The 25,088-nt window shown below is 47.0% G+C and overlaps 1 protein-coding gene across 8 annotated transcripts in view; it reads left to right on the forward strand.

Moving 5' to 3' along the window:
* Positions 1–25,088, forward strand: part of LOC149358740 (uncharacterized) — a 441,725-nt gene that overhangs the window by 409,355 nt on the left and 7,282 nt on the right. For 7 of the 8 annotated variants that reach the window (XM_089570912.1, XM_089570918.1, XM_089570916.1 and 4 more), the window contains 7 exons: positions 708–5,726; positions 7,386–7,516; positions 10,782–10,898; positions 14,314–14,501; positions 15,449–15,551; positions 18,750–18,911; positions 23,703–23,893. In XM_089570912.1, the coding sequence (XP_089427038.1) occupies positions 708–5,726; positions 7,386–7,516; positions 10,782–10,898; positions 14,314–14,501; positions 15,449–15,551; positions 18,750–18,911; positions 23,703–23,893 (5,911 nt within the window). The remainder of the gene's footprint in view (positions 1–707; positions 5,727–7,385; positions 7,517–10,781; positions 10,899–14,313; positions 14,502–15,448; positions 15,552–18,749; positions 18,912–23,702; positions 23,894–25,088) is intronic. The other variant, XM_089570917.1, reaches the window with a different exon arrangement.

Raw genomic sequence — 25,088 nt, forward strand, 5'->3', positions numbered from 1 at the left:
GATCTTTGTGACGGAGTGCGCTCTGCCGATAAAACTTTTACGACGGGCAGTTGTATGGCGCTATATTAGGTTCCTGCGCCTCCAGTGGGGAGGTCAAGTGCTTCGAGCGACGCTGTTGCAAGCGGCCCGGTGCGCTCAGGGCCGGATATGAGTAGCGGCTCGCGGCTTAAAACTGGGTTCCTGCTTCTCTCGTAAGTGGAGCGTCTGCGGAGTGTAGCAGATGAGCGTGATTTTTTTTTTGTCTTGCTTCTTTAATGAGTGCTTTGCGACGCACAGCCGAAACAGCAGTACGGTACGATGCCACGTTTGTGCACCTCTAAAAGGGGAATACTTTGACTCTCTCTAACGGGTGTTTGCGTTCAATTCACACCTCAGAGAAAAGCAGCGTTTTACACCCTTCAGCGGAGCCACGGGTATGAACGTCGCGTTGACATCTCTGTGTGCTTGTGTTGCTTCTTTATCGCGAAAAAAAAATGCTGCGCCGACCCGCTGTTACTTCGGGGTGACAGATTTTAACTTGTTATATTGTGACATGGACGGCGAACAATTATCTGGAGGTTTTTCTTGTTTTCGTTTCCAACCTGGTGTCGTCTTTGAGCTTTGTTTTCGAAAGAGTGATTTCTTATGCCTATCGGGAGTGCGTTCATTAGAGAAGGCAGCTCTGAATCGCTGATGTGTGCCCCTGTCACGACTGTCTCCTCCGGCAGATGACGACACCGCCGACTGCAGTGGTTGTGGAGGCGGCGGCGGCGACCACTCTTGTGCTAATAACGCCCTGCCCGCTAACGAATGCCCCCAGTTCCCGATCCTCCCACCCCCGCTTTTCTTTGACGACTATCTCCTGTGCGAACCGAGCTGCGGAGCCAATTTGGCGACCACCGCGGCTAGCAACGCAACCGCTACTACTAATCCCACGCTAGGCGATGCCCTTTCCTTTTCCACTAACGCGCCGCCGAGCCCGCCCTGCTCTCCGCTCTCCCGGCGCCTGGACCAGCTGCGGAGGCGATCGCTGCGGATCCGCGACCTGCTCAAGGGCTGCGAGTCGGCGACGGCGCCTTCGTCGTCGTCGGCGGCGTCGGACCAGTGGCCCTCGCGTCCCGCCAGCCAGAACAGCTACGACAGCCGGCTGTGGCCGCTGGACGACTACCCGTCCGACTGCGAGGTGAAGCTGCGCGAGCGCTCCCCCGACGACTACAAGCTGGTGTTCATCAGTTCGTCCGAGTCCGAGGACGACTCCGAGGTGGAGGTGGCGTCGCGCCTCTGGCTGCTGCTGCGCTCGCGGCTGGCCGTGGGGCCCGAGGGTGCCGTGTACGTGGAGGACTGTTCCGACTGGGAGTTCGCCTGCTCCGACGGCGAAGAGGCGGACGGCAGCCCGGAGGCACCCGAAGAGGAGCTGGGCGTCGCGGGGCCGCAGGTGGTCGACCCCGGCCAAAGGTCGCCCGAGGAGGCGAGAAGCGAGGAAGGCGAAAGCAGCGCCGCCGGCCCGATGGGACGACGACGCGGCAAACGGTCGGCTGCCGGCGACGACGACGGCCGCGAAGGAACCAGTTTGGCGGCGCAGGGAGAAGCGGCAGCAGCAGCAGCCGTTGCTATTCTCGCCGGGCCGGACAATCGTAATGACGAGGACGACGCTAATCTGCTCGCCGCCGCTGCGGTGCGCGATGCGGCCGGCGTAGGAGAACCGGGCCAAGAAGTCCTGCCGGCCGCTGCTCCACCTGTCGTTGACTCAGCGCCGGAAGTGGGAGAGGGCAGCAGCTCTGACGACGGCGCCATCGCGGGACCGCGGCGGTGGCTGCGGAGAGACTCGCTCGCACGGGACGATGCGATCATGGAGGGCCGCGTCGATTTGAGCGCCCCGGAGGCGCTCGGGCCCGAACGGGACGTCCCAGCTGGGGATGACGGCACTCGAACCGAACGCGCGGACAGCGTCGCGGACAATGCACCAGTGTCGGCGGCCCGTGCCAACATGGCCGACTCGGAGAACACCGGCGGCGGCGGCGGCCAAGGTGTGCTCGGGGAAGTGGGACAGCCCGAGGAGAACGGCGCCCCCGCCAGGACTCCGCCGATGAGCGCGGTCGCTGACGCCTGCGGCCCGCCTCCGTGCGACGCGGGCGACGCCGAGGCCGCGGCAAGCAGCGCTGACTCCGTGTGTGTTGTGCAGCAACAGGTGGTGCCCGCGTGTGTTTCGGTTCGCGAACAACTCGACGCGGATTGCTCTGAGAAGGATACCGCCGCTGCGGCGGCCAGTGTGTGTGTTGCTGCTGCTGCAATCGACGAAGCGGAACAGAAAACGAGCGACCGCGATACAATCGACAGTGCTGTTCTAGCCAACGACAACGCGAAAGTGGAGCTTACGGCGGCTCCCGCGCTCGAGCAACGTCAAAAGGATATTGATCTCGAAGGTTTGGTGGTGTCCACACTGGAAAAATACTTCACCGAATCGTTTGAATGTCACGAAGTGCACCCAGCCGCGGCCGGAGAAATTGCGGCTGGGTCTCCGAAACAACAGCGCGAAGTCGGAGAGTCTTCGCGGAGCGGCCAGTCGCCGACGGCGGCAGGTACGGGGTCCAGGTCGTGCGACACCAGCGATGCGTCGTGTGACGAGGAAGAGGACGAAAACATGTTCAGCGACGCGTCGACTTCGTCGGACGACGCTATGTACATTGCACCCATGCCGCGTTTCAACGCCATGCAATACGGCAATCCCCTGTCATACTCTCTGCACACCATTCTGGAGGAGAGCTGCGAGGAAAGCGAGAAGAGCTCGAGAGCAACGACACCTGTCACAAAGAATCCATCATCCGAACTGGAAAAATACTTCAGCTTCGCCATTGGAAATGCATCTCTTGAAGAAATACACAAGAGGTGGTCCATTGCCACCAGCGAAGACTTCAGTGATTCAGTGTCTGAAACATCGGGTGTTGATGATGTTGAAGTGCTCGAGGAAGACCCTGAGGTTCTGGCATCTTCAAGGTTAGAGAAGTACTTTACCTCGGGATTGTTGGGCACAGGCACCTTCCATTATCCTGATGATGCAGAATTTACTGACGAAAGCGGAGGTATTAGCAGTGACGATGAGGGCAAAAAGGCAGGTTCTGAGCCAAGCAGTGCTGACACTACACTCAACAGCACGGTTTTTGAAGTTGAGGATGCATGCGACACGATTAAAAGGAAAAAGAAAGAGGATGGTGAAGAAGTAGCAGATGTCAAAGTTGTTCTCGAAGATGAAGGTTTCACCACAATTAAAAGAAAGAGGGATGATCTGACACTTGAGGCACATACAGGTCAGACAGCAGGTGACATTATTGAACACCCTGCACTTATTCAGGAAGATAAATGCTCCGAAGATGCTTCATTTGAGCAGCTTGATGCCACACTAACTGCCGATGACAGTACTATTACTATTATAGACCGTATTGCTGCAGAGGATCTGCATGACTCCACTACCAAAGATGTAGCTCACTTAGAGAGTGAGAACAGTGAGATGGCTGTCACCCCTGTTTTGGAACCTAACAATGACATGCACCAGTCGTTGTCAGACTCTGTTAATGAGCTAACATCAGGCATTGAGAGCATGTGCACGAGCTCTAGTAGTGAAGCAACACAAACTGATGACGTGAAGGATTCAAAGAAACCTGCCATAGAAGAAGACACTGCAAGCATCCATAGTCGAGCTTCATCGGCTGATTGCTACTCAGATGAAGAAGCTGCTTATATTGTCAACAGAGTAATTGCCCACATCTCTGGCACAAGTGACGAGACTGAGAAGGTCGATGAGAACATCACACCTTGGAAGGCTCTCTTGGAGTCGCAGATCACACGTTTGATGCAGACGGTTTCTCCTGCCGCTCTCTCTGGGGAGAGCAGTTGCAGCAGCACCATTGGTAGCAACAACAGTGACTATGGTAGTGACACCTTGGAGTCTGGGTCATATTCTTCCACTGACGAAGAAGGGTCCCCCAAGCCTCGTCACCACAAGAAGCCTGGGCGGCGTTCACCTAGTAAACAGCTTTCCACTGCAATTGAGAATGACAAACTCGCACCTGATAACCTCAGTGGTCACAGCAACGACTCGACCATCTCTGAAGAGACCATGTTCATATGTAGGCAGCTCATGCAGTCTCTCAAAATGCTATCAGATGAACAGTCCAACAAGGATGAGAAAAATGCCTATCCCATAATTTCAGATCACAACCATAACGATTATATGAAGGCTCAGGAGTACATTCAGGACCAAATTGTTGCCCTCATGCATACTGTCAGTGCCAGTCGCAATGCCTCTCCACTGCGTGAGAGGAGGTGTAAGCCTTTGGGGTTGACTGGGGGCTCGAGTGAGTGCTCTGATGTAGACTCTCCAAACCTCTCTGAAAAAAAGAAGATGGGAAAGAACAAAACACCATCAGAGTCTGGATCAGAAACCATTTCAACAAGCATCAGCATTCCAAGCTATGACTCAGATCACACTGCCACGGAGTCTGAGATGTCTAATGAGATGGATGAGCTTTACAACCTGCTGGAGTCATCTGGGGCAACACTAGCAGACAACATATCTCTCTCGAGACTGTCATGTTGTGATGGTGAAGAACCGTCAGACCACTTCATTCTGCCTCCTTTCAAGGTGCCTGTTCTTCGGCTACAGTCTGGCCAGGAGGTTCCCCTTATTTCTACAAAGGAAGCACAGTCAAAGTTAGAATTCTTAGAACCCAGTTGTGTTCTTCCAAAATTGAGTGCTGTCACTGTAGAAGAGAAACTGGAGCTACCCGGAATGTATAGCATAGCCAGTGGTACTGCTGCCAAGTGTGACAGTTCATCAACACTCACCACTGGCTCTGACATCGACTTCTGTGGCAGTGTTGAGACAGTACTTGAGGTGTGTCCCAAAACGGCCAGTATGTCGCCAGAACCTAGTGTTTCTCCTACTGAGACATCTGCTGACAAATCACGCTCAGAATCATCTCTGTACATCAAGGCTCGAAGGGGCCTAGGTACACGAAAATTGGTCATTACAAGAAGCAGTGACAGTCTAGCACCTTACAAGAAGGCAGGAAGTGTATCCCTTCAGCTTTTCCATTCCAAGGGGGCTTCAAAGTCTGAACACTCAATTCTAGACACGGCTGCCATCGAGGACAAAGACGAACCCTCAGAGGCAAACCAAGGCGCAGATGGTCTTAGCAAGAGGATAAGTGGCAAGGAGAAGTCGTGCAGTGAAAACAACCTTTCACTCGCTACCTTCAGTGACAGTGAGCGAAGCACATCTAAATTTCTGGGCACTAAATCCGTGGGGAATATTGCAGATCTCGAGGGCAACCCAGGCAAGACATTTCGTGACACTGGTTACTACTCCTTCAAATCGTCCGAAGAAAGTGTCCTAAGCCTAGATGAGCAGGGAAGTAGGCCACCGTCAGGATGTTTGACGAAGCAGAAATCAGTGCAGTCGTCCGAGACGATACCGGAAGTGGAGGAAGAGCCTGTGCGCCCTGTGCGATCGTCACCTGGGTCTCCGACCAAAGGAAATTCAAACTCACTCAGTTCTGGCAGCATTCCTGACTCTGTGTTTGTCGCAAACAGCAGCAGTGACTGCAAGTCCAGCACGCTTCCGTCTAGTCTTCGCACCAAGGTGAACCGGCCCAGTCCACACTCTTCATCCATGGTTCTGCGCCAGCGCCATTTTTCGTCCACATTTTTCTCTACCTCGGGTGTCCTGCGCAAGCTGACAGCCTTGAAAGGTAAAAACTGGCATTGGGTCATCGAATGCTCTGCTTTTAACACCTTAAGTTATAGGCGGGACAGTAAATGTTGTTACTAGCCATCTTTTTATTCATGGGCTTGAGGTTGCCTTAATTATATTTCGTGGCCATTTAGCTTGTGCCCTATGTTGTGGGTAATAGCCTGGTTAGACGGAACCTTTTTATACATATCTATGCTGCTATTATTGCCTGTCTTATTGCACAAGTGTAAGCATTCAGTTTATAGCGAGTACTGGGACTGATGGCAAAACTTGGTACTCTCTTCAGTGCAGTGCGAAGCTTGAATGTTGCAGCAACAAGCATACTAGCTCCATCACTGTGAGCCGACGGCCTGTTGTCCTGCTGTCTTGTGTGCTGCCTCCCGTGCCTGTTATTTGCATGCCCATTTGCACCATTTTCTAGCCTAACCTAGCATGCCTGTGCGCTGTGCTTGTCATTGTGTGACAGACCATCGTTTTGTTTATGCTTGATAATTTCTTGTTGCCTTGTCTGTGAGCTTAGCAAGGTGTAAGTCCGCATTTTCTTCCTTTTATCTCTCTTCAGACTTGCAAGCCAGTTTAATAGTACTGCTTGGTTTGTGCAAGTCTTGGCTACATTGTGCTGAAAATAAAAATCGTTCTCAGCTTCAGCTTCATGCATGAATTCTTTGTTAGTCCTCTAGCAGAAACTGTAGCTGGGCTTGGATAGAGGCCATATTTGGTTGTTGGGAGTAACAATTACATAAAGCTTACTAATTGTACCACAACTTATTTTTTTTCATTGTCACACCAAAATAAATCTTACTTGCTTTGTTATCTGACTGCTTCGGTGGTGTGATTGCTATTGCAAAAAGGCTGACCAACTTGTCTCTTGGTGGTTCCTTAGTGTCTGTTTCTTGTCAAGGATCTCTGTACAAGTGATGTGTAACAACTTGCATGGCAAAGAGCTACTAATCGCATAACATTGGTTTTCTGGCCTTATTTCTACAAGCAGGTACAACAGCATGGCAGCAGTAGACTACGAGTAAAATGAAGGACATGTGCACTTAAAATGCAACGTTTAATTTTCTGCTTCCTAGTTTGAATGAGTGTGATTCTGTGTGGGCCTATAGCAAATTGTAACACAGAACTGCTACAGAACACCTGCGATTTGTGTACATTTGACTGCTCAAGCTTTTGGAACACAGGGGCTGTGAAAAAAAACTTTTTCTCCACAGCTGTACGTGCCGATTGGAATTGAGAGGTGCACCGAACTCATTGCACCTAGCAGTGCACACTTAACTAACAACGTTTTGTCAGAGCCTCTGTGCTCCAAAATAATTTGTGGTCACTTGTGCTTTGCTGTGAGAGCCTGTACAGCTCACCTTCTTTGTGATAAATTGAAAGGACCTGTATGAGATTTCAGAGAGATTGTTATTGTTGCAATGGGGCTCCATTTAGACGTACCAATGAGCAGTTTTTACTTACAGTGTTTCTGGTGTCCTGCATGCAAGGGCATGCATGTCAGTGGCACCCGTAGTGCTTGTTGGCTTCTCGTTATTATGGTACTTGCACATCAGTGGGAGTAGACAGTGGGATGCAGTGTAGCATGCAGTGATGACCCTCTTGGATGTCTTTGCTGCACGCATGAGTGACTGTGCCATTTATTGTGCGAGTGCAGCTGACGACAGCAGTGGATCGCATCGGTCTTCCCCGCGGGGTCGCCTGAGAGGCCGCTCGCGACACTCTTCCGGTGGCAGTGATGACTCGAACCGGCTGCTGCCTACCATTGCCATTGTTGGAGCAGAGGAGGTAAATGCACTAGCTGTGTGCTATGCTACTTTTTTGGAGTGCCCACAGGTTTCGGAGGGAAAACGTATTAAACTGAAGTAAACTTTGCCGCAGAAATCTGTTTTTTTGCATCGCCCATCAAAGCCTTACTAAGTGGTTGAAAGTGGAAGTTTTAAACTGGCTGCCTAAGCGAGTACATCGAAATACATGCATTAGATGGTTGGGCCAAGGAGGCGACTAGGTGTTATCACTGACATTTTGGGGCACATTACATCAACTGCAGGTGCCTCTCATGATGCTCTCCAGTTATCCTTGTTCCACATAAGCTATGGCCTTCCTATCCATGCAAACTTCTCAATCATCTCTCCAGCTGTCTTTGGGAGTGTAGCTACAGGAGCTTTAACTATTTTACCACCAACCTTGAGCTGTACTCGTCATGGGAGATTGTGCCAGAATCGCCAATGACGAGTCATGCTCGTCCGACCCCATGGTGCGCTGCTCCCACCGCCAAAGACGAATTACAGTCGGAAATTGTGCTGGTTGCAATTTTCAACACTAGAGGGCAATAGGTGTCCATGAAAAGTGCTTCGTGCCTTTAGCACATTTTAAGCCTGACACTAGTCCTTTTCGCCAAACATTGCCAAAAAATTTGGTAATTTTGGTATGTTTTTCTGGAACTAATTTGGCAGCTATAGGGTTAATGAACATTACATGATAATGGGGTGTCTATGCTCAAATGTGGTGCTATGCAAGTTCAAAATTGTTTTAAGCTATCATCTGTAAGGCTTCATAGAATGACACCAAATGACATCAGGCTATGGGCAGCAAGTATCTCATGCGTGCATATAGTCTTGCAGCTAAATTAACGCTAAATTAAAGGTGCACAGAAGAGGAATCTGAACTCGTCTACTTGCTGCGGGAACTCGATCTACACGTTCCGAACATTCTTAGAAACTGCTATTTATTGCTCTGTGTGGCCGATTTTCCTGATTACATCGAATTAACGTCCGGCTCCCACCTTTATTTTTCTAATCCTGGCATACGGTGGGAGGAGTCGACCAACGCATGGAGTGCCTTTCAGGCAGTCGCGTGGCGGCTTTTCTGTCGCTTTTATTTGTTTTTTTTTTTTAGGTTTCCGTGAATAAATAGATTTAGACAGAGACTAAATAGCTGCAAATTAGGCCCACGGAAATAAAAATACGCCTAGACTCTTTGCTTTCGCCGATCACTACGTATGACTCCGCCGATGGCAGAGCGGCAAGCCGCCACGAGACTGGCTGAAAGGTTGGTCGACTCCTTCAAAAAATGCAAGGCGGGAGCTGGACGTTAATTCGATTTAAATTAGAGAAATCGGCCGCACAGGGCAATGATTCGAATTTTCTAAGAGCGCTCGTAACCTGTAGATCAAGTTCCAGCGGTAAAAATATCAGTTCAGATTCCTCTTTAGTGCACCTTAAAGCAGGCGGCTTTCTTTTTTTTCTTCATCTGCACACTATCCCCAGGGATAATGAGGTTTCCTCTGACAGAAAAGTTGTTCTTAGAGCTGTATTGACCGGTCACAAGCGGATGCTCATAGTTAGCATGGTGACAAAAGTGAACCAAAAGCAAAAATACACACACTTTACTATTGTTTCCTGCTGTGTGTTTTGTCAGCAATGTTGAGTACCTAGCAGCTTTTCTACTGGTGAGCAAGGTCGAAACAAAGCACGACTCAGCTACTACATTTATGTTTGTAACATCATGTTACTTTTCTTGACCTGGCTTCAGCTGCATATAAAATTGTGCATTTTGATTAGACTTGAGTCTTATGGTTTGATCTCCCCTTCAGGTTACAAAATATTTAGCGAGGTCTGTAACTACACGATAATATTGTCATGATGAATTTCTCTTAGCTTGCAAATAGAGAGTTTTAGTATTACGGGCTTTGTGTAATTGCGTGCATAGCGGAATAGCAGGTCCAGAGTGCGCATGCGCAGAAAGCTAACGGGGAAATAGCGTTAGCGTACGCACGCAATTTTCCGGATTTAGCGTTGCGGCAGTTGCGGCTTTTGCGCCCTTAGCGTGGAAACATGGCGGCGTCCTTTCAAGCGACAGCCGCCCGCTTCAGCCGATTCAGCAGCTCTTGCGATTCCGGTCGGCATGTTTACCGGCAACTACTGGTGTTTTTGCTTTTCGCTATGACCTACCTTGCTTCGAGGATAAAGTTTAAGCTGCAGTTCAGCCCAGTTTTTCAGATACGCTCTCGATTCTGGAGCGCGCAAGCCTAATGGAACCTCCAGCTGCACTGCTACCGTCTGCAACGGCCCAAAACGGAGCAGAAACCTAGCAAAACGTCTGGAACGAGACAAAAATAGATTTGGAGGTTTTTCGCGGTGTTTTATGGACTTGAATTATGTAAAGAGAGTTTATATTAAATTTGCCTCAAGTTTTTGAACATTAGACGTCATGTGATGGCAAATATTCTTGCTCCAACGGCTTGTAGTTAACATTGCCTTTACTAGATGGCGCCACTATTTTACGTTTTTATTTGATTTTATTTTAATTTCGGGGGCATTTTGCAAACGAAAATGAACGCTGCACTAATAATCCGTTTAAAAAACTCGGAAATATTATACTTTGGCAAGTTAGCGGCAATGTCGACCATTTTAGAAGGACCGTTGGCATCCATGTCAAGCAGATGGCGTTTAGCGTTTTCAAAACGCTACACTAAAACTGTCTTTGGGGATAAGTTGCTTGCGGCACGCTAACGTAATTTCCCTTAGGTCCGCTATCACGCTAACGCTATACTAAAACTCTCTAATAACCAAACCAAACATGGTTGCAAGTAGTAAGGGCATCCCGCCACCTTTTCTCCATGTCAGGCCGACCCCTCAGTTCTGCAGTTAAGTTTCAAAATATTTCATCTGTGCATATATGTGTAATTTGGTTATGACATCCAGAAGGTCATGCAGTATATCGGGAAGTGGCATTCTAGAGGCCTACAAAACCAGTTGCACACACATCTATATTCAAAGTTTCAAGGTCATGCTATCATTGGTCATGGTGGTAAATTTGTTGCAGGAGGAAATATGTGCACACTGATTCAGACAAGAGTGAACTTGTGCTTTTTTGATTTCCCCTCTACATTTTACTGTAGCATTCTGAACAGAAAATCTGCTCTCCTCTCAGCACATGAAAACGTTATCTTTGAGCACATGATTCTCTTTATTTTTTTATGCTAGCATGTGCTAGTGCTTATCAGTGACCTGCCACTTCATCACACTATCACTACAACCCTCCCTGGCAGAGCTCATCAGTCAAGAGTAGTGCAGACAGCATGGATCGGGACAGCAGCCATCGGGATGACGAACTGGAGCGAATCTACAGTCGTAGCCAGACCAGCTTGTCTTCCATCGGCGTCAGCGTGAGTAGCTTCTCCTCCGTGGCAAGTTTTTCTGACCTTATTGTGCAATTCGCTGTTTGTAAGCAGACTCAGGCTCTCAGTCAGCTTTTTAAATTTTGCTGAGCAGTAACCACGTGCCACTCTCCCGCCTTTGTACAAACGCACTAGTCGCTCATTAAGATGAACACAAAGAAGCTGTGAAAAGTTATCATTAATGAGGTTCTGCTGTGTATGAGATGTACTGAAATAGTTGTCACGTTAAAACACCCGGCAGAATTGTTTAACGGTAAAATATGGCTTGAAAAATATTATTTGTTTAAACTCTTGGTGGCTAAAAGAACACGCTTTCACACACTTCGATTTGACGTTATGCCCTGTGATAATTGAATAGTGTCTGGTTTCCCAAACCAGTGCCTTGTCTTTGAAAGGTAACTTCTGCCTTGAGTTGGCCTTCAATCTATCAGCGATAAAAACAAACTACTCTGGTCAGTGCAGAAAGGCATCAACTGTGCATGTTGCTGTTTGTATCTTTGCAGTGCTCACGTCAGATGCCAACAGTTAGGACACCTCTGTGTTTGCACACTGAGAGTGCAAGAGAGAGGGGAGCCAAACTCATATACAACTGCTGATGGCATTTCCTTATGACAGCCAACAGTGAACAGTGGAATGCATAAGTGACCGTTCATTTAAATTAACACCCTAGAAGCTATTCAGAACCGCGCAGCACGTTACATAACCTCAAATTATGACAGATACTACAGCATCACCAGGATTAAATCAACACTCAACCTGCTACCACTTGAGAACCGTCGAAAAATCTCATGACTTTGCCTTTTTCACAAATTGTATTACAACTTTCCTTACCTCCGTGACTCATTACTCCTACCTCCCATCCGAACATCGCGTCGCCTCTTCAATTCCCTGAGTGTTCAGCGTTTACATGGCTCTACAATGGCCTTCAATAAATCATTTCTACCTACAGCAATAGAAAATTGGAACCAGTTACCAGATCACATTGTAAACAAGCGTGACGCTAGTAAATTTAGAGACGCACTAATCGAACATTACAGCAAATGAAGAAAATAACCTGATGCTTTGATTTTTTCCATTTATTTTTCTTGTTACTATTCCCTATTTAGCCTATCCGCCACCATGTATTGATTAGAACTGAATCTTAACATTTCACAGTGTATTCCAGTTCTTTTTTGTTTTTATTATATTTTTATTTTTTTGCATTGCATTGTGTTGTATTTTACTGTATTAACCCTTAATCTGCCACTCCCGAGATAACTCGGGCTACCACATATGCACACCCCCTGCCTATCCCGAGTTAACTCGTTTTGGCTTTTTAACTCACCCCCTGCCGCTCCCGATAATACTCGTGTAAAAAAAACTACGCAAACATGTAGCGCCATCTATGGAGAGACTCGAAAAATTCATAGATCTTGTAGGGTAAATTTTAAACAGATGGCGCGCATGTTTCCACATGGGAGTGACTTCGTTTTGGTCTACGCACAGCAGTCATGAGGCTCTGTGCCGCACTCGTCCGCGCTTTGACGGACGAAGAAATTCAAAATTGCTTGTGAATTCGGAGTTCAATGATAATGAGAACGAGGAAGGCGCCCAGCTAAGTGCCTTGTCGAGTGATGACAGTGATGAAGTCCCCCTGCCACCGAAAAATCCGCGTAAGAGAGGAAATCCGACAGGCCAGATTGGTGCTGGAAGATTTGATTCATTACAACTAATATCTATAAGATTATCCTGAATAAACATGTCTACATGTCCTGCAGAGCATTTTAGTGCGTTACTAGCAAGAAATTTCCAGGAAACTAACATGCAAAAAAAACCTGGCAGGGTGTGTGCAGATGTGACTAAAAAAACCTGGCAGTGAAAGGGTTAACATTGTTATTCTCTTTACTTTGTATTTCAACTGTCCCCCCCCCCCCTTATGTAATGCCCGAAAAGGGCCTTTAAGGGTACAATAAATGAATTAATGAATGAATGAATGAATGAATGAATGAATGAATGAATGAATGAATGAATGAATGGAGCGCTTTATATAGAATAATCAGATCTGGCACCGGTTTCTTCAATTACCTTTGTCATAGTGAGAGCACAGTGCTGAAGTAGTGCCAGACATCGCATGGCTTTGCCAGTTTTCTTCCTCGTCCATAGCGGCCATGTGCCTGCATGTTCCCTTTTGAAATAATGATAATATGTTCTTTATATGTAGGATTGCAGTGCACAGATATGGGTCTGCTTAAGCCGAGAGAGGGCTGGTGGGGCAGTGCCTGATAGCATGGGACTCATCAGATCATACACCGATACCAGTTTGCATCATTAACCAAAACAATAAGTGAATTAAAGGTAGGAAAAAGAAGAAAAAAATATCATAGATATAAATATAGGATAACAGACCACATCTTTCCAATATGAACACCTGCATACATACCAGAGCCTCAGCAGATGAAGCAGGCAGCTGATGCATTTATGAATCTTGACTGGCAAGGGACGTGGAAGTTGTAGAATGATAGTACGAAGCGCGCATTTGTAAATGTCTTGCATGCAGCATGCACCTACAAAACGTGTCATATTGTGGCTGTAGCTCTCTTAACGATCTCTCATTAGTTCATTGCATTTCAGAGTTCGTGGAGTGGGCATTCACTTATATAGGCTATTTGCAAAAATATTTACTTATTTGCGTAAGCAAGATGCTTCTTCTAGTACTGTTGTGTCCGGGTTGCACTTGTTTAGCACAGGAATAAGCCAATTTAGTGTGGTAATTTGCAGAGGTGGTGGCAATAACCGTTGCACAACAAAAGAACAATAATGTCAAAGCGGCCTCTGCCAAAGGACAGGGCGCACAAAAGAGGGTCATAGAATGGTAGACTTGTTCGGTGCAGTGCCAGTGGTGCCCCTTTCTAGCACAGGACTTGAAACTTAGATGCTGAGATGCTTTTATGGCAGGCGTAAGATCAGTTGTTTCCATTGGCTTCATTTCAATGCTTACAGCCCGGGTAGCATTTATTCAGCATCCTGCAGAGTAGGAGCACATTGTGTTTTCAATTTGGACACAGAGGAATATAGCTTCAGCAGCTGTGACAGAAGCATGACAGCATTGTACATAAGAGTGCCAAGATTTTTGACATAGTACTGGCTGGCACTAAGCTGCTCACAACAGCTATATTATTATATAGTTACTTTTGACAATGAAATAAATTTCCATATTTTTTCAGGCTTCAATTGCAGTGCTAATGTCACACCTTATTATTTTCATTTGGTGCATCAACTTGTGCACATGTTGCAATGTTGAGCAGATAGACTGACTTTATCTGTAATTTTCAAATGATCGTCCGTACAATTTCTCTTAAGTTTTTTTTCTTTGAATTTAATTAATTCCACTTTGTTTCGCTGGTTTCTGTTTTTCTGCACACAGCAGATGCGTAGCGAGAGCATGACAAGTGTGTACAGTGCTGCCGGCGGAGGTCGCTACGGGACGGTGGCCGTCACTGGGGAGGTCCTCTTCTCCATCCTCTACAACTACAAGTCGGGGCTCCTCGAGGTGCACGTGCGGGAGTGCCGGAACCTGGCGCCTGTGGACACAAAGCGCAACCGCTCTGATCCGTAAGCAGCCCCCCCCCCCCCCCCCCCCCCCCCGTTTTCTTTTGCTTTCCGGACTGCTGGCTTAGGTTTGACTCGCTGTCTGTCCTTATGAGCACTTCATCTCATCGAAGACTTGCTCAAAATAAGGATTAAAAAGCACTGTCTGTACTTAAAGAATACAGAAATTGCATTATGCTCAGTTAAATGCGTCATTCAGCTCAACTTTATATTCAGCATCCATATTGTTGATGAACTCCTTACAAAAAGCCGTAAAGACAGCTTGACAAGGCAGGGGCAGATTTATGGGTCGGTCTTGGAGAGGGTGGACCCATTTGAGCCGTGTACTTGCACTTTATGGTTTGCCTGTGTAAAATTTCTCACTTGAGGGGGGCCCATAAGTTCGCCCCTGTGACAAGGTCAGGGAGCCGGTGGCAGGCAACAGTGACAGCAATGCAATCATTTATTACAGTAATATGTTGCCATAAATTGGAGATAAATAATGTTACTGTGGCCACAGCTAGGAAAGGATAGGGTTAGTGATTGGAGAGACAGGAGAGAGGCCTTTTCCCTGCATTGGACGCCGTCAGGCTGATGATGGTGATGATTGTTACTGCTGCTGTTTGTAGGTAAACAAATCGGAGCTGCAAAAGGACACCAGGACACCAAAGCTATGATATCTAGGTGGATTCCAGGACACTTAAATACTGGAATCCCTTTTTTTTTTCTTTTTTTTTCTTTACTTCCTTGATGTAATGACTGTTCAGTGTCGGGTAGTTGCGTGCATGCTCCACGCTGAGAGATGTCATGTTATGAGAAGCTTTACCTTAACATGCCACAAATGGTTAGAAGCGTGTAAGTAGCTGAGGAAAATAAAAATAAATATTTATGCGCTGTAGCTTCTGACAACAATCGGCAGCTTCTTAGATGCATTCAACACAGTTGGCATTTTTCTCCCAATTCATATCCAGGTACGTGAAAGTCTACCTGCTGCCAGACAAGACCAAAAGCGGCAAACGGAAGACCAAAGTCAAGAAGCACACTCTGAACCCAGTTTTTGAGGAAGTTCTCAAGGTAAGTAATACCTGTTAACACTGGGCATCCTAAAAGTCATTCACTGGCCCTGAAGGAAGAATTTTTTTTAACAAAAAGGTGTGCTATATGGCAGGATCTTGGCACCTTCGAGAGGACAAAAAAGGAAGCACTCACAGGTAGTGCTTCATACTACATGCGGCGGACTTCCCACAGTATTCGTCCAACTTTCTGCTAAGCCGAATTGTCAGGATTAACTTTAGACTTAGCCATACCCGTCTCCTAAACATATCAGAACTGCTGCCATTCAGGCACAAGATTAAGTATTCTGAACAGCCATATGATATGACATGAAAGTTACAGATTTGATAATTGGTAAACCTTTGCTTTTGTTTACTCCTGAAGCAGTGCTACTGCCACTGTGAAAAAACGTCTCTTTTCTGGGTGGCCAAAGCCTCCGTGGCAGCATGAGAAAATGAAAAAAAAAAAAAATTGTTTTCAGGAAATAAAAGGTACAGTGACTGTCTCACTGCTTGGTGGACATCTCAAGCATGCCATGAGGGAAGGGAGGAAGGTGGGACTGAAAGTCGAGGGTTCCGGAATAATTTTGGCCACCTGGTGACCTTTGACGGGCACTGATACCACACAGCACACGAGCACCTTTTGCGTCTTGCCTTCATTGAAATGCAGCCCCGCGACCGGGTTCAGACCCAGGTGCTCCAGCTCAGTAGCCAAGCTGCTGCAGTGGCTCAGTGGTTGGGATCCAAGCATCTCAACCACCGAGCCACTGCAGCAGGTGCGGGGAGCGAGAGAAGAGGAAAGAGTGAGGCAAGGAGCACGCCATCTCCTTCGCAGTAAGATTAAACTGTGCCAACAACTTCACTGGAACAGTTGACAAGCTCCTGACAGAGGAGCGGGGACTCCTAAAGCATACAAAGAGATGAAAATGTAGCTCCCAGGAATCGCAATGTTGGCCAAGTCACATTCTGGGCATTCAGCTGAGAGTTCTGGCTACATCATTCTCATGCTCACACCTTACAACTGCAAGTTCAGTCCTATATCACTGAGTTGGTCCGGGCACTGGTCAAGAATGAGTTTGCAATTGGTAACCATGATTTCAAGCTTCCGTTTGCTTAGGATCATGCCAGGGAAGTTGAGGAACTGCGTACACTATAGCGTGACGGTTGAAGAAGACCTGAGATACCTGAGATACCACTCTGCTGACAGTGATAATATTCAGCTTGTTATCATTGGGCTGAATGAAAATGCACTTCCGTGGACAGTGAGCTGCCTGGCATTTAGCTTTTTATTGTAGTACAGTGTAGTTGAACACTTCTATCTGCAGAGGACTACTGCTGCAGCCTTCTAAATAGAAAAACTTGTCACGAAATCTGGCAAAAGAATCACTGGCATGTTTTCAAGTCATAACCTTGTTGATCAAGTATGTTAGGTATAGACTGACACACACGAAGCAGTTGTTTGATGGAAACACTGTAAATCTGAAAGCAAATAGCAGAATAAAAATAAATTGCTTCTGAAATAATTCAAGCATTCTAAACTACTCACACGAAATTCTTGCAAGTAAGCTAGTGTTAATGTTTGTCTATATTTCTCTCAATTATGTCACATGTTCACAGTTTAATGATAACATATATGAAGCATAAAATTAGTTTTGAACATTTACTTGGGCTTTGATTAGAATTTTTTTTAGCCATGAGGTTTGCAATGTTGCAGATAACACTAGCAGTTGCAAAGAAAGTGCAATTTTTCACGAGTTGGGTTTGTAGAGTAATGAAACATTTTAAACGAACTGTAGCTCTTTGAAGACTTGCCCTTTAACACAACAGACAACATTTCTAACCCTGTATTTTGCACATAATTTACTATAGTAATATTAATGCTATAATATGCTACAAGTCTACCCAGAGGCATTTTAAGAACACGGCTGGAAAACTGAATCAATGAACAAGATTATCTCCAAAACAAAAATCAGGGTATAGAGAAATAAAGCCATGCCAGTGAGAAAAGCATCCTCTCTAGCAAATGCTGAGGCATTGTGTGGGATAAGAAAAAAAAACTTTTCTGCAAAAATTAACTAGGAAGCAGACTGACTAATGTTGCAAGCCACATTAGAAGGCGACGTGTAGCTTTCCTGGAAAGTACCAAAGGTTTGCAAGGACAAGGCTGGAACAAGGGTTTCCTTCTTTTTATTTTTTTATTTTTCGGCAGTGAAGTGGTAAGCCGAAAAAATGCCTCTCCTGCAGGCTGCCCTGACAGGGGCAAAGCAGCCTTCCTAGCAATTATTGAGGCTCTGTGAGAGCTGGAACAAGTTCTTGTTTTGAAGTATATGAACAGAAATCAGACGAAATAACGTTTGAAACTGAAGTGTGCTAGCTTTTGTGAAGCCATAAAAAGGAAGAAAGGAATGAAGTGCAACCGTGATAAATCGGCCAGCTGAGTTTAATTACAGGTGTGCAAACAGTGCTAATCATGGAACTTGACAGTTCCGAGAGATAATGACAAGTGTGCAATAAAAATTTCTACCACAGCGCGGTACTGTTTTGGTGCACACCTGTGTCGTGTGATTTTGTAAGTTGTTATTAAATGCACGCACACAAAAATAACTCCACTTTCTTGGTCTTTATTTGGTTTTGTATCAAGGATCCAGCCCTTTTGTGTCTTGTTTAGTGTATGGTTTGTGGGGGTTTGACGTCCCAAAGTGGCCCAGTCTATGAGAGACGGCGTAGTGAAGGGCTCCGGAAATTTCGACCACCTGGGGTTCTTTAACATGCAATGGCATCTCACAGTACATGGGCCTCTATCTTTTTGCCTCCATTGAAATGCAACCGCCGCAACCGGATTGAACCTTTGTCTTCAGGCCAGCTGCCGAGTGCCATAACCACTGAGCCACTATGGCGGCTTGCACTTGTGTCTTGTAAAGGCTTTCCGTTGTGCTGATCTTGATGTAGGCACCGCACTAGTTTTATTCTTCAAGTGCCAAACACCATGATGTGTTCCAGATGAGCAGAGGAAAACGTGTTCCCTCTCTGGTCTATAAGCTAGGGAAGCTGTACCTGTTAGTTTGTGCCCCAGGCCCAAACAATTTTAAAAAGTTATATCCCTGGTGGAATTCGCAGTTTGTTGGAAGTAAGACAGAGTGGCAGTGTCGCTCACAGTCATCCTGAAACAGTGTCTGTGAAATGCTCTAACTCTCGCTTTTTTCGTGCATGTGCTGCGCAGTTCCGGGTGACGATGAGTGAGCTGCAGGCCCGGACCCTGTGGCTGTCAGTGTGGCACAGTGACATGTTTGGCCGCAACGACTTCCTCGGGGAGGTGATGCTGCCTCTCACCTACGAGACTCTCGAGAAGACGGAAGTCCGCTGCTTTGCTCTCCAGGAAAGGGTGAGCAGAATGTTTCCTTTCTCTTCTTCGCTCTTTAGGAAGAAGCGAGCACCATTTGTGGGCTGCCATGCTTCCATTGTTTGGCCGCATTACATTACATTCAGTGCAGAAAATGCAGATCCTTTCCTGCGCTGATGTTGAAGATTGAGTGCCGTTAGCTTTCTTTTCGGGCGTTCTGGAGGGAACTTAAAGTTGAAAATTACCTTCTGAACCTGTCCGCTACACTATGATGGCTTGAATTTAGTATCGGCACAATTCTTGAGGTTGTCCTGCGTGTGCAAAGTAGCAAATCTTTTTTGGCTGCTTTACAGGGAAATCAAAGTTTCCCATGCAAGATATGCCACCCCCTTCCCCATGTCTATTAGAGGGGACAACTGCCCCCCCGCCCCCCCCCCCCCCCCCCCCCTACTGCGCATACTTAGGGTTATGGTTCATGGCACTTATTCAAAAAGTTTGTCATGAATGGTGTACACACAGCTTTGTCATACAGGTGCCCTCGTAACATTGTCTTCTGTTAATCTTATGCCTTGTAGGGTGATGGCTTGAGTGAGCTGCTGGATACTTTTTGCTGACATTTCAGCAGTAGCATCTGCTCTGACACAGGCCTTTCTCCCACGTTTCCTGAGTGCTATTCTTATGGTGTGGTCTTCATTCTTTTTGCAGAAGGCCCTGCAATGGTCCACATACCTGAGCTCCACAGTACTGACTAAGCATTTACACATAATGTAGTATTCTTGTTTGTTTTTCTGCAAACCTTATGAAATTTTGATGGTTTGTTGTGAAAGGTTAGGACTGCCGCTCTTCTCTGAGGACATTGAGCAGAAAAGATTAGAGGAAAGCATGAAGCTAGGTGATAGGGGTTTTGAAATTCACTTTAGATAAGTCAGCTTGCCCTCCTAGTTTTGTGTTGTGAGGATTTTGTAGGTAGTCTTCTTCCTGTAGTTGGGCAATGAATGCAGTGTGCGACGGAGATGGTTAGCTATGCAAAGAACTACGAGTATGGGTGGCAGCTGTCATGGCGTTAACTGCTTGCTGTAAACGAGGTGGTGGATTGAAGTTGCCTCATGCTGACTATGTAAGAGATTTTGTATTTAAATGTGTGGAGATAGTTGCACCTAGAGTCTCTAGTTGTTCACAATTCCACAATATATTGCAAATTTTAGCATTTTTTTTGTGGAATTGTGTATTAGCAGTCGCATCACTTTTTTATGATATTGTTGCAGACATTATTAAGAATGACAGAACAATGGGAATGTGATTAATTTAAAAATGTCAACTCTCTTGAAAGGTTAAGCAACAAACAAACCTTGACATGCTTGCTCCTCTGTCCTCTTCAGCAAACTATAGTCAGATACAACTCAAAGAAGTGGCAAACCTCCACAAGAAAACCTTCCAGCCAATGGTGTTGATCATTTCATTTGTCATGACGTCGCAGTTAATACCCTAGAGTGGCATCGCAGGTGGCTGGCAGGTACCTCTGTGAAATAGGATAGACCGCGGCATCATGACAAACGGTCAACGCCATTGGCTGAAGGGCTTCCTTTGGGGGGGGGGGGGGGGTGTTTGCGCTTCGTTCTTGAGTTGTATTCAACTATAGTCCAGTGGGACTCGACAACACATTCACAACCTTTGGAGGGAAGAGTCGCAATACTGGTGCCCTTTGAGTGCAATATTAAGAGTAGTGGCAAGAAACACTTTTAGCTTTGAGTAATGCACAGCATCCGATCTGCGATCTTCCTCTTGTTGTGATATCAGGCTATCCAGGAAGGAAAGTGAATGGCAGGCAGGTGTCAAACTTCAGTAGGATTGCGTTCCGCTTGCAGGCGTGATCACCACAGCAGGTGTTGGACTGTGTGCCAAGGCAACGTGACAAAGATTATCTACTGTATTTACTCGAATAATGATCGCACCCCCGAATTTTGTTGGTAAAATTCAATTTTTTTTATTTCCCGCGTAATGGTCGCACCCCAAACTTGCCGCGGCAATTTGTCGACGATGTTGAGTCCAGCCGACGATGATCGTACTTGCTATCTGTCTGACAGGTGGCACTGCAGATTACCATCTTGCTCTGTCAGCATTGCAGCGGCAGCCACCTGTTGGTTGACCTGCGGTCACATGGGCAGTCTAAATGCGGTTATGCTTAACCGGGGATACCAAACTTAACTGCAGTTATCTCGAATCACGGTTCGCCGTTGTCGCAAGTCTTGCCACCGTTCTGGGTTGCGGTGCAACGAACGAAGTGACGCGGTGATCCGGCTAAACTTTATTGTTCTCGTAAATAATAAGTCCTGGGATATACGGGAACGTCAAAAATGAATCCTCCTTGAGGATCGCGGGCCTGTGCCGAGTTGCTGGTAGGAGCTATAATTGCGATACAAGCTTGTTTTACATTCGCAGCTGCGTAGCAGCTGCCACCGTTGCAGCGCGAGTGACCTGATCTGCTTGGCCAGCTCCGCTGCGAAGGCGTCGCTGAAATTGATCTTATACATTTCTTTTAATCTGAAACAATGAGTTTGTCAGCAAGGCAGCGCTATAAGTAGAACATTCATTATAGCATTTGTCAATTCAAACGCGCCGTCCACTGCGGCTTCTGTACGAAACAAGTTTGGCCTAGCGACGACTAGGGAGTATAGAGTGCCGTCGTCCGCCGCGCTCGCGGGTGGAACCATTGCGGTAAGCGCTCGGAATCCAGTGCTCAGAGCGCTGCGAACGTTTCTCCTAAGTACGTACATCAACGATGCGGCAGGGACCGGACATTTTTCGGCGTAACGGCGGTAAAATGCGTAGCTTGACCGCCGCGGGACGTTGCTGTTGTACGCCGTTGCCGCGCTATGGGACGAGATCGAAGGCTGCATAAAAGCGCCGTCACGCAGCATTATACATACTGCCTATTTTGATGCATTGCTCTTGGAACATGATTTAGTGTAAAGAAAGTACGTTCTTGAATCGGGCCAGCTGTTGCGCTTTTCGCACTCTACCTTCTCAGTTAACGATGTAAGCCGAGATCGCCGAGCTCGGTTCGCGATAACCGCGTTTAGCGGCGTAACCGCGGGTAGCGCGCCCGTGTGATAAGGGTTGTCTGCCTGCGACTTGTTTGCGTTTTCGGTGCTCAAAAATTTTTTGTAAAAACTTTACCCCGCGTAATGATCGCACCCCTAAATTTTCGTCAATTTTCTGAAAAAAAAAGTGCAATCATTATGCGAGTAAATACGGTAGTTGTTGTGAGGTCATTGCATCGAACATGTGTCATTCTTCAAGCGAAGAGAATGCCAGGCACAATCAGATGCCGAATTCCAGTAGCCACTTTCAGGTTTAGCGAAGCCACAATTTGGGATATGCAAGGCATGTTGCAAAAATAAACTTGCATGTGAATTTTGTCCTGTACAGAATAGGAAGGATTGCTTGTTTTGAATTCGTGGAATTAAAAATTTTCTGCACAGAAAATTAGGGACCTTATTTATATCTGTCTCTGGTAACAGTGTAGCATTTATTGTAAGTTATTAATCTTTATGTTTGAGCTTAAAGATATTCATGGTGTCTCTCTTACAACATCGATGGCTCTGTTAAAAGCTAGAATTCTGTCATGACATTATAGCTTCGAAGGTTTTTTCATTTGTGTTTTTGCACACTGCAAACCCTAGGTTTGCACTGCACTTAAGACAAAACCGGTTTGAGAGTTGTCATTTTTCACTCAGTTCAAAGCTTGCAAAGGTATTTCTAGGCCTGTTTAGCTGTGAACCTACCAACGACTTGAGGAATATTAGTGACTGGCATTTCCATGCTGACATGCACAGGCAGCAGCACAGTTGAAAGAGATCAGAGCAGGCAGCATGAAAAATTTCTGCAATAAGGAAAGCGGGACAAACTAGCATATGTGATTTTATTGAAAACAGATACAGGTACAGATATTGAATACTTTTAACTGTTGCAAGTTTTCATATCAGTACTACAGTAACCACTACAAGATATTTTAAGAAACAGCGTTTAAGGGCAGCTTTTTGTTCCACAGTTCAGGAAAGTTTTTGCAAGGGCCATTGTTCCAGCAAATTACATTCACCTTTCGAGGTGGTCGTCTCTGTCAGGCAGTGGAGAACAAAGACTGCGCTTGACTGTGAAGTTCAGGAGAGGTACACCTGCCAGTGTTTGGTACTTCCATTTAACTGACCTTTGCGCATTTAGCGACCTGGAGATAGCAAGCAGAAGGACTGTGGGCGCTAAGACCAGTTGCTGCATCAGTGCTCCTCTGTGAAAATATTTTCTGAAAGCTCTGTGTTAAGGAAAGAAGTTCAGCTCTTGGTTTCATGCTCACCACTGGCAAATGCAGTTGACGAGGGTAGATGTTTGGGCATGTTAATGTTCTTTAAGTATTTTGTTTTGTTCTTACCTTTTTTGTGTCTGTGAACATTCCTTGCAGTGTGGGCATCAATTTCGTTTTTGGGTTTTTTCGAAAGTTTTGAAAGTTAGCGCCTAAATTGTGTGCACCATCTTTGTTTGTCCACTGCGTGCCTTTTGCGCTAAAACCTATCGTACTGAAGCAAAAGCGGTTACAAGTTAGTCTTGCTAGTGACTGCCATCTCGGGATTTCTGCTCAGCTTTCATTCACGGGAAGGAACCAACTTACGGTATTGTGACTCATGCCAATTTTGCATGCAGTGTCATTTGGAGAGCTGCAAGTGAGCTTATCTGTAGGTGTTTATTTATTTATACATACCTGCAGCACCTACATTGGGGCACTGTGGTAGAGATTTAAAGGTCAGGCTTGTAACGTTGAAGATGTGGCTTTGAACGCAGTTTGAGTGCCCCGAGGTTCCACTGAGCTACAAGGGAGACCTGCTGCTGGCGCTGAAGTACATGCCGCCGGACGTGACCAGTCGCAGCATCAAGCAGGGTCCCGTGCGTGGCTCCCTGCACGTGCTGGTCAAGGAGGCACGCAACCTCACGGCCACGCGCTCAAACGGAACCTCGGACCCCTTCTGCAAGAGGTGCGCATTTTTCTTCCTTGCTGACGGGCATCCTGCAAGGCCTGAGCGGGGAACTACTGCTGCAGCAATTGCTAGGTGTTCAGTGCAAGTGGGCAAAGGAAATAGTCTGTCATGATTTGTAGCAGAGTGCACCTTAGCCGAATGCTCTCAGGCTTAAATGGGGAAAAGAAAGAACAGGTTTTTGGTTTTCTGCCAATTTCAAAGGCTGAAACCTTCGGGAACATTGTGATTCACACGCTTTTCCACCCTTTACTAGAACCCAAAGAGCCTGGTTTTCGTACCCAAGTGGCAAGCCGGCACACCTGTTTTATTTAGAGGCTGTGCTTTTTTGCATTTCTTCAACAAAAAATAATGCTGCCGAAAGCAAAAAAGGGCAGTTTTCCTAAGCTCAGGTGATTCTTGAACAGAAGAGAGGCAAAGCAAAGAAGGTTCATGGTATTATTTGTGTCGTGTCCGGTCGCTGTGTTGAATGCAGCGAAAGACGCACACGGTACTTTAAGACTTCGTTTATTTAAAGCCGATGAGGGTGCGACCAGCGTCGACCGAGGCAGGAGCCGAACTGGCCGCCCGAAGAAAGGAGGGAGTGGAGAAGCGTCCACGGGAGGGAGTGGCTTCCCAGAACAGGAGGAGGGTGCGGGGGCGCACCGTGGGGGGGCATCCGGCGACAGCGTGCGACGAGGGGCAAGCGGTCGTTAGGAGGAGGATTGAGTGGTCGTTAGGAGGAGGATGCGAACTGTCGTTAGGAGGAGGACGCGGGGGCGCACACACACAAAAGCAATAAGGGGACACAACACTTCCTTCCCCCTTAGAAAGTTGCCTGGTATCGTGCAGGGGGTCGGCGCTCACGCGTGGAGGCGCGCTGGCTTTGTGCGCTCGGGGGGGAAACACTTGTAGGCTGGCTGTTGTTCGCTGTGTCTCCTAGGTCTGTCCTGGGCGAAGTCTCTTCTTCCGGGAAGGGGTGCCAGGCTATGTGGGAAAAAGGTGCACGTGTTCTCTCCGCTGGCGGACAGCTCTCAGACGGCGTCGTAAATCTACGCAGCTGGTTGAGATGTCGGCGTGCTACTGTGCCATGTATGTTGACGAGCCAAGAGCGCAGGCCTATGCGTCTGACAATTGTAGCTTCCTCCCAGCGTGGCTTTTTCAGAAACTGTCGGGCGAGGACGCGCTGCCCCTCATTAAGCGTGCCGCAGCGCGG

The sequence above is a fragment of the Amblyomma mixtum genome, chromosome 2 (genome assembly GCF_055824585.1).
Source record: "Amblyomma mixtum isolate Tamu chromosome 2, ASM5582458v1, whole genome shotgun sequence".
Taxonomy (NCBI): domain Eukaryota; kingdom Metazoa; phylum Arthropoda; class Arachnida; order Ixodida; family Ixodidae; genus Amblyomma; species Amblyomma mixtum.